This window comes from Mobula birostris, chromosome 6 (assembly GCF_030028105.1).
Source record: "Mobula birostris isolate sMobBir1 chromosome 6, sMobBir1.hap1, whole genome shotgun sequence".
Taxonomy (NCBI): domain Eukaryota; kingdom Metazoa; phylum Chordata; class Chondrichthyes; order Myliobatiformes; family Myliobatidae; genus Mobula; species Mobula birostris.
This window is the reverse complement of record NC_092375.1, coordinates 180,696,150-180,706,651: the sequence shown is the minus strand read 5'-3', so window position 1 is coordinate 180,706,651 and position 10,502 is coordinate 180,696,150. Positions and strand designations below refer to the sequence as shown.

Here is a 10,502-nt window from a genome sequence, read left to right as displayed (position 1 = left end):
CCATTAAAATATATACCACAAGCAACATTTGGAATATTACAGCTTAGCCTATATTTCATGAATTTGAATCCGTCAGGTCGACTTCATATTTTCCGTTACAAAGACCTAGAAACGTTAGCTAACGGCAAGGAAATAAATTAAAACCTTCAAAGGATGAAACACTGGTTGCCTGATAAAACTGACAGCAATGAAGAACGGCAATTCTCTGACGAGACGTCGCCTGTCACATAGTTACATTTTTTTTTTACAGATGTGCGAGTGTTAATTTTGTATTTAGTTTCTACGGAAAAAAACATTCCTTTCAGCGCCAAAATTTCGAATCCATCTAACGCTACCCTGTTAAATTTGTTTAATATTGTTCACACGATAGAATCTAATCATTTGAAGATGACTTGGGGCAACCACAAAATGTCATGAATGAAATATCAAGTTGAATAGTCAACTATTTGCACTTGACTGTATTGAATGTGACTACTCGAAGATCCGATTATATATATAAATCACTATAGGAAAGTTATTTGAACAAAATAAGCAGTTTTTCTTGCCTATTTATTATGTACCAATTTTATAGCAATGTTTCTCAGTACTTACACTGTACATCGAAAAGATTTCCGTTTCGAAAAGTGTCTCCTATTCAAAGTATACACCTTGCCTGGATTCGCTGATGTATTTACCCATACATCCTCAAATATTTGCGAATGTAGTGCGCGCGAAGCGCAGGAATACCACATAGCGCAATTAGTTTTAAAAACGCTCATTCTTTTAAAAGTAATTCAACTTCGTATGGAACTAATTTGCGAAAACCTACATAAATACCCGATATATCGTAGATGCGCCTCATTTGTAGGGTAACTTATGAGTATCGTACCTGACATCACTTGTACATATTAGGGACTTTAATGAGCTCAACAAAATACGTGTTAAATGACGTTCCATCCAGGTGCGTTCTTAATATCCCGCTCCCGTTGCATATTTGCATCATATGCGAGTTTGTTTTCAGTGGTTGGGGGGTGGGTACTCTCGTTGCTGCACTTCATAACCAATCATAAATTCAAAATTAGTTTTTATTTAAAAAAACGCAAACAAGTCACAGCACATTTTGAGTGGTTCTTGACCAGCCTAAAGAGAAATGATTGATTCAAAAAATTCCAGAAAGTGCCCCCACCCTAATACTGCAGTATTTTAATGATTCGTCGATCATAAATGAACTATTTCAAGCTATGTCTTTCTGGGAAGAGATGCAGTAACATCTTACCCTCAAACGTAAACAAAAAAAAATCAAGCAGAAGTGTTTCAAATATAGGTACGCACACAATGATTAAATTATGGACATTAATCGGTTATTAATTTACACAAATATTTGCACGCTGTTTTGCAGGGATACCTGTAAGTTTTTTTTGAGACTTTACAATTCTCAGAACACAGCATGTGTTTTCTATTGTCGGTACAATGATATCCGGGCACATTATAAATATATGGACTATATAGTTTGTTCAATATTTATGTGTTAATATATTTGAAAATTCAGAAGAAACGCTGCGGGCGATACTACTAGAGGGAAACCAGATTAACTTTTTAAAAATATATTCCTGCAAAAATGACGTTAATTTGAACACTAGCTATGGCAGAAGTTTGACATTTCAATTTGCTCGACTTACACAATACTATTTTACTCTTAGTCATCACGTATTATAATCATTTGGTGTAAACGGGAATTTAAATTCCAGTTCTAAAAATGAAAGGCTACAGCTCTCCTCGGTAAAAAACTGCGAGAAACTTGTAAATCATAGGAATGTAACGAATGAGCATTTTGATATACAAGTATAGGATTTATTATTGATTTAAATACCAAAACGAGCAATGAAAACATTTAACAGACAAAATAATTGGTATAATGTTGAATTAGTTGCCCCAAAAGGAATAGAAATATTAAATTTATTTTCAAGCACCTCAGCTCCGTTTACAGATTTGCATGCTTATATCGCAACAAGCTGCGAATATGATCGCTATAAACTGCGTTGGATTTGTGCCACTTAAAATAATTCCGCAAGTAAAATGTTATAACTAACTGGATTCCTGGTACAAGGTGAAATCTGGTGTACGCCGGACGTTTACAATCTTAAACTACATAGTGGATTACATGAAGCATGTAAACGCTATAGTTTCGTTATAACTAGTATCTCAACCTCGAATTAAAGGAAGTACCTTTATTTCTAAACACAGAAATCTCTCCTTCCCAGCTATTTATTATTAAAACACGCGAGATTTAAAACTATCACAACCGTCAACCAAAAGGCACATTTCAGATTCTGCAAACATGCAATACGAAATCAAATCTCGCCGCAAAAGAAGGTGAAGGAATAAAATATTTCCAAGTCTACACGGATTCCATTCTTTTTATTAGTTTTCTTTACACATGAATGTATACAAACTGGCAAAAAAAAACAGGATCTGTGACATTCACTTCACAGACGGAACAGAATGAAAGTATATCCATATACAAGCACGATAATATCTTTACAGAATAGACAAAATTTACATATCAGCCCTGAAAAGCGTCATAGAATCACACGCCCCCTCCTATCTCACCCCAAAACCCCATTGCAAACAGATCATAATATACTCCTCGGAGGATCTCTGTCACTTGACGACGTGGCAACTTCAGGAATTAAAACTCTAGAATCCTACGTTTCTACAAAACGAATGCATTAAAACCTATTCTATAATCTGAGCCGTCTGGAACAAATAACGCAAAACTCTACCATTTAAAATATTCTGTACATGTGATTTATATAGAACCGCTTTAACACCAACGATAAATGTTGGCCACATAGGAATTGAATCGAAGTTTCCTGTACAGAGATGATTTACATACCCAAATTTCAATTGAATTACGAAGTGGCGGGGAGGGGGAGGTCTGTATAGATGAACACACGGATTTTAAACTTCACTCATAATTATTTATCACATTTAAACACTGACGGGGTTTACAAAACACCAGTCTGTGCATCCGAGCCCGGGATTACCACCGTAAACAGGCATCATCACCACAACCAGAGAGGAAAGGGGCGTCTTTGTGCAGCAAAGCCGTTCGCTGATCAAAGAGATGGGAGCTGGTGGTGTGGGTTTTTTTTGGCACTTCCTCGGAGAGGCGAGAGAGTTGAGGGGCGGGTGGGTCCTTCCCGCCCCGGCCAGCCCGGAGGGAGGCCTTTAGGCGTGAGAGTAGAAGCCGTAAAAGGCCATCTCCTTGGCGCAGTTCTTCTCGCAGTCTCTCGGGGTCAGCGCCTCGCTCTTGAGGGGAGACGAGCTCTCGGGGGCAGCGGCCGGGGCCGGGGCTGGGGCGGGCGGCGGTGGCGGCGGCGCGTCTGCCGAAATGCGCCGCCTCTTAGCCTGCTCGTAAATGCCCGAATCCCCGGAGTCGATGGACTTGATGGAAGACTGCGTCTCGATCCAGGCGGCGTCGGGCAGATCCTTAGCTTTAGTGTCCTCGGCCCCGGCCGCTAGGGGCGAGCGATCCGCGCCGGGTCCTGCGCCCGGGCCTAGGCCCTCGGCGGCGGCCGCCGCGGCTGCGGCTGCAGCCGCCTCTTCCAGGTAGGAGTTAGTCGAGGCGCCGCGGCCCCAGGGCAGCACCGAGCTCGATTTGCACGAGTACTGCGGGCTGCGAGCACCCCAGCCCGATGGGTCGGGATAGTAGCCGAGGGGCCGGGTGCCAGCCTGCAATGGCAGAGCCTTTACCCCTACCCCGTACGACAGGATGGCGTTGCCGGCGAAGTCGGTGTCGTAGGCGGAGAAGTCGAGGCGGTTGTTAGCGGGCTGCTGGAGCGGGGTGACGAACCAGCGCTGAGGCGAGGGTGCGGCGGGTTCTTCGGCTTGCTGCGGCGAGAGCAGCCCGTTGCTGTGGGGGACGCTGCGCTCGCCACCCCCGGGCCCGCCGTGGTGGAAGCGGGCCTTGGCGTAGTTGTTGACGAACTGCTCCTGCAGGAAGGACTGGGTGACGGCGTAGCGGGTGCCCGGCACGATCTGGGAGCGCGGCGAGTCGCTCGGGGACGGAGTGAGCCGGTCCACCTCGCAGCCCGTGTAGATCCTGAGGGGAAGGGGAGATGGGGGGGGGGGGGGTAAAGAGAGAATGGTGAGTTCTTGTTTTACTGGTGCTACCTCTAAACCAACTCAAACTAATCTCGCAAAGGATTTGGCTTGTTGTCCAAATCGGTAACTAAGCACCCCATGTTGATTAGGTCAGTTATCCTCCCGAAGAAACCCGGGGCACCTTTTAAAATATTTAGAAGTAGATGCGAGTCGGCCTTAGGCATTCCTGGACTATTATTGCTTATTGGCATTGAAGGTAACCGCGCAAATACAAAACAGATTGCATCCTTTTAGCTTAAATATTAGACGTATTCAACATTATCCAAAATAAGTTCATAAAAATAAAATGCAAATCACTTCCAAAAAAACAATAGTAACCGCAGACCCTAATATTGAGAATATCGACAGACAACAGAATAAATTCAGCAGTTTTAAATTAACAAACTTACGTGTCATAATTATCTCTGAATCCTTTGGCAAAAGGATTGTGGTCTATTTTCAACTGTGTGATCTGTTTAAAATATAAAAAAATTACATTTATATCAAGACACTAGTGACACCAGTTTCTTAGGAAACAAACTATGTAACAAAACATAAGGTATTTGTGTAAATTACGTAAAAGTAATTTTTATAGATTTGTGGGATACAGATATATAATACAGGCTTTGTTCCTAGTGAGATTTTATTCCCTGACTCAAACGATGACATTTTGTAAGTGTAAGTAGTGGAAAACCGGGTAGAATTGTTTTTGTCTTTACAATACCTCATGTCCTGTTCAACATTAAGTACAGTTTAACGTTTGGCGTTTTGAGTTAAAAACACTTAAAACAGAGGGAACAGACTAAAATGGCTCATAATTATATACGGTTTTTTTTCTCCTGAAGAGAACTATTCAGCTTTAATTTCTATACTCTGCATTCCCAGTTATCTCCTTACATCTGTATTTTGATATGCTGTAACTGCTATGAACTGCGTTTCTGGAAAGGTGAATGTTTGAACCCTGCCGGGCTGGTTAGAATCCTCCGCTCCGTCCTCATTGACTTCAACTACGTGTAGTCTTGGCTGGTATTTATGTAAAGACTGCAGAACCACCATCTGTCGGTAAAACAACAGGCAACTGCATTACTTTCATTTCTTAAAACCCATGGCCAGTTAAGCAAAACGCTTACTTTCTCGATATTTTAGCTGCTAAACAATATTTCGTCAAAATAGCACTACTTCTCGCGGATTCAAATCTCATTTAATAAATGCTGAAATTAGCTTTAAAATAAATCTTATCACAGAGAGCAACGAAATTGCATAAAATTAATCCATTACCTGACCGTTATTGTTTGATGCACCCTTGTTATTGGTCAGCTTTAATTTTCCAAAGGAAATCTCTTGTCTCATCCAGTGAGCACCCGTGTTTGGTGAATCTGGGTGCATATAAATCCTATTGCCTATAAAGGATTAAGAGAAACAGCCGAATAATAGGAGGCCCCTCTAATAAAAGAATATTAAGTACAACAAAACAGTAAATCTAACACGTAACAGGTCTGATTGACACTTGGGGAATAAAAGACAACTCTGGGAAGGAGTTACCAAAATAGTTCGATTGCACAATTAAGTTGTTCCAATTGCCGAACCAAAACTAAAACATTATTGGAAAAACCTGCCTTGTACATTGGTATCCGCTTTTCCACAAGGTACCCATTTTCCTCCTTGAAATCGCCAGTGATTGGGATCGGCTAGAATTATGTCAACAAAAATGTTGTAATGTGCAGTCGGATCTAAACCAGAGATGTTAAAACTCAAAAATGGAAACATCCGCCTGAAATAGAAGGATCGAGATGGAATCAAAAGAAATAAATCAGAAAGACATTAAAAATTTTAAATATAGATGTGTTTAAGCTTGTTTATGTCAGGGCACATAGTATCAACTCACTGCATTTGACGTAGCCTTGATTCCTAAAATGCTAATACTTACAGATGCTTTTCCAAGAAGTGAAAGAGATGCTACAATAAAACCCTTTCACCGTTGTTAGAATTGCAAGTTTCTTTGCAAAAATGCATTCAAAGACTAGGTAAACAACTCTTTGAAAACAAAATAAATTAAGTACTAGCAGCTGGGGACTCTTGTTCAGACTATCGGCAAATACATTACATGTACATAAATATTTCACAATTTCTGTCAAAAATATCTGGCCTCTTGAAGTTCCATTTACCATTGCTTGTATTTCAAATTAATAAAAGTGATCATGTCCGTAAAAATGATTTAATTCTCGCAACTAAAATAAGTTAGTGTCCTGTCCCCGACGTGTTTTAAATACTGGTGACTTTGGTAAGAAATAAAAAGGTCCACTTACCTGCCTTGCTTGGTGATGATCATTTCCGTTTGATGCCTGTGGAATTTAAGCCACAGCGGCCTATTACATAAATACACCTGGGCTTTGCCGGGAACCAGTCCTGGTTGACCAGAAGAGAATTGATAGAAAGGTCCTCCCTGGTAGCTGTGTCCGTACTGTTGAGGATAAGGGTAACCAGTGCCCGGATAGCCTTGGGGAGAAGAATTGGACAGAATGCTATTGTAGGCTCCATTAGTGATTACAGGATGGTGAGCCATGTACCTGCTCGGACTGCTAATGGAAAAAGCAGGATGTGTTGGTCCATGCTGGCCAGTGTAAGGAAACATAGCACTGGGAGCAGCAGCCGGTTGCTGTGGTTGGCTCGATTGTGACAGGATATATCTGTCTGCCGCTGATCCATCGAAATTATGACGAATTTCAGAGACCCCGTCCAAAACAGGAGAGAGCTTGCTTCTCTGGACGTCCCCCGACGCGTCCTTGGAGTCAGGAAAATTGTCTGCCTCTGATTGATTCGTCATCCCCCTGGTAATTTTTTTCAGAGGTGAACTTCTTTCGAGGTTATCACTGGCCGAGATGATGGGATCGTGCAGAGCAAGCTCACTGTTGGGATAAGTGCTGTTCACATTCAGAAATTTCTTAGAGAGCATTATAGATGAAGATAAGCAGTGCTCCAACTGCATAGCTTTACAAGCAAGCACTTCACCCTATAGAAACCCTCAGCAACAGCTAAAACCCAACCCGCTTGAAAGCAATTCTTTAAGCACTCTCACAAAGGGCTTGTACTCGATTTTTCTCCCAAAAGCGATTGGCCAATTGACAGTTTGCAGTAGTAACGAAGGACTCACTTTTGATCTCCCCGGTTGCACAACTAATGAAACGGCTCTTGCTATTGGTTAACAGCTGACAGTAATTTAATTAGACAGACATTAATTAGGATAATCACCTGAGTCCTAATGGCAATGATGGCAAATTGCAAGATGATCTCATTTCAGAGACAGTTTGCGTGTCACTAACAAGGAACTATTCCGCGTTTTTTTGGACAGAGTGGAGTAAATTGTAAAGAACGAGGATCCACTTAAACTGTTTTGCAGTTTGATTTTACGCATTCTCATTGCCTCATCATTAGTATATCTAAAGCGAAACAGACCAGCTGAAGGATAAAAAAAACTATTTTACTAAATGGAGACAATTATCCCATGCCACTTACTTGGTGTGGTACTCTTGCAAATCAGAATTGTTCATCATGTGTGCTCTGTACAGAATACTTTTGAAATGCGATAACAGTTTTTGACTTCCTTTATACATGCCGCATAAGCCAATGTTCAGGACTTGCATGAAGTGCTTTAAGGTCTATGAGGGCATCTTCTTTGACAACTTTTTACCAAATCGATGTATTTATGAACCGCAAAAGAAATCTTAAGAGCCGCGCCAGCGATTATGCTGGTTTCTAAATCATTTTGGAAAGAAGTTATTAAAAGTTACGGAAGAATCGCGATTTAAAAAAAACAATTAACACAAATGAATCATAGTTTTCAATAAATGAGAAACTATGAAAATGCAAAGTTGTGAAAGAGTACGTAAATGTGAAAATCTAAAGAAATATCGACGTTCGATTTCTTTCCTTCCCCATGGCCGGTAAAATGCAGGGAGATGTAGTGCGTGCTCACGATGGCGATTTTAAGTTGCGTTTTATATATAAACTCCACCCGAGCAGTTTAGAAAACGTTGCTCAAATAGATCCGAATAATTCTTGTGTATAGTGATGTCATCAATGGAAACACGTAGATAAATATCACTTTGCATATCTTGTTAGTTACATAGGAACCTGTAAGGTGAAGGTCCTTTAAGTATACTTCATGCATTGTCAAGCATTACATTACTTCAATTACGTTCAATACAAAGTATTATTGATAGTTTTAAATACTGGCCTTTAATTCACTTATACCAAATTTCTTATTTTAAATTACTTTAAATCCATTTTTTGTAATTTTAACTATGCAAGACAGTATTTGTTTCTGATCTTTTCGCCCAAGATAAAGTGAACGCAATCGACTGAATAACTTAATTTTGTTTGCTTTACTATATATTATTTAAACGTTGCATTTTTTTTTTATCATTGTGAAAGTGAAAACCTTATAGTCGGTGAAAATGGTCTTTTAATAATTGTTCGTCGTGGAAAAAAACAGAATTCCCCCGTGATGCTCGAGCTTGAAAAGGGCCAATTATTTTTCTGTATGAAAGTGTCCGTGATAAGGTGAACAGTGACAGTTCTTAATCACTAAAAACTAAAGAACTAAAATGGTATTTGAAATTACTTTTCAGCTGCACCAGCTCCACAATGAGCGTACTGAACGTAGTACGTTCAAGTTCATAACATTATTTTTTTTAAAAATCAAAACTTGTCGGTTTAAAAAAACTAATGGTGATTAAAAAGTAACTAACTAGTCGATGTAGTATGGAATTCAGAATCCTTTGCCAACACACTCGACCACCCATTCTCGAAAAAGGAAAGCAATCGTAATTCCTACGGCCCATAAATATCAGAGTTGAAATTGTCGTTTCGGGATCTTCGTCGCCATCCCTCAGCATTTCAGAATAAATAGTAGAAATCATCAGCAGCGCATCGGAATGAAATAATAAAATCTTTTGTCAATCATTATTTGCCTTTTAAAATGCTTACATTGAAATTTATGAGTGATTAAACCACAACGCTTTCCCGATTTAAGTTGAGGTACAGCAGTTCGTGAATTACAAGCAGAATTTGCTGTTTTGACTCTACATAGTTCAGAGAACTGACTATAAATAATTACTCGCGCACATTATAGTTTCTTTTGTGAGCTTTTTTTAAAATCAAAGTATTTTAATCATTGGTATAACTACCAATAAAAGCGATTGGAGGATGTGTCCACACACACGACTGGTACATTAAGATTTTCTAGATATATAATGAAATTTCATCAGTATCGGAAGCAAACCTATTGCATGAATATTCGTACCATTGTCTCCAGCCCATTTCGACACATTACTGTTGCTGAGTTCCCTATCAGTACCGGGGGAGGGAGGGGTGGTTGAAAATATCCACCAGTAGGAGAGTTGAAGGTAATACTTTTTACCTCAGAGAGGCTAACACACGCCTTCATGTAAAGCATATTCAGATATTTCCAAAATCTTTTATTTTAAATACGGTCTCCAAAATTAAACTTATTATGACGAATTTCAAATACAAGACCTTAAGGATTTTCAGTGTTAAAAGCGCCGACGAGACACTCAAGTGCTCATTACATAATATGCAGAATTTCATTCTCACTGTGATTGAATAATTTTACCACGGCGCCAAAACCTTCGATAATACACATGCCGATATCCACTGCACCATATTATAAATAAGTTTATATCCTTTCCGTAAATGCATTTCAATTAGATTGCGATGTTTGTTCTTTATTCCAATAAACTATTTATGTTAATATCTGAATAATTGTTTAAAGTATGCAAGATACCGCAAATACCAATTGCGTCAGATGTGTAACTCCAATATACATGTAGATGGTTTTAGACTCTTTATTCCCGCTGATGCAAATCATCAACCCATTACAAATAAATGATAGGAACGTTTTTTTTAAATATTATCTGTGATGAGTATGGAGCTTAGTAGTTTAAAACTGCCAGTCATTGCAAGTTATGGCTGGATTGTATCAAGGTTAATCAAAACATAACATTCTCAAAAAAATCTTGTGCACCTCTTATTCATGAATTAGTGGGTTAATGTACCTTAACGTTTTCTGTGCCAAGCAGTTGGTTGAGAAATGTCATTCTTCACATACGAGATTCTAGTTTGACCTTAGCATCTGCCATATTCACAGCTACGACCCTAGAGGTGTTAGACATGTGCTACCTCTGCAGCACTAAACAACTCTTAATAAACAAGGATGAGAACATCTAACTGATTTTATCTAGCCGAGATTTTAAAAATCCTGCAACGTATCATGTTGAGATCTTCATGATAAATGATAAAACCATTTTTAAGGTAGCACAAATCTGTTTTATGTGACAATAGGAAGTCACATAACAAAG

At 39.5% G+C, this 10,502-nt stretch overlaps 1 protein-coding gene across 1 annotated transcript; it reads right to left on the bottom strand.

The window, feature by feature from the left end:
• Window positions 1-2,024: 2,024 nt before the first annotated feature.
• Window positions 2,025-7,111, bottom strand: tbr1b (T-box brain transcription factor 1b). The gene is made up of 6 exons (XM_072262028.1): window positions 6,432-7,111; window positions 5,742-5,896; window positions 5,404-5,525; window positions 5,023-5,181; window positions 4,536-4,597; window positions 2,025-4,084 (listed from the first exon to the last, which is right to left on the bottom strand). Exons 1-6 carry the CDS (start codon window positions 7,109-7,111, stop codon window positions 3,211-3,213), a joined length of 2,052 nt encoding a protein of 683 aa, XP_072118129.1. The 3' UTR covers window positions 2,025-3,210.
• Window positions 7,112-10,502: the final 3,391 nt, after the last annotated feature.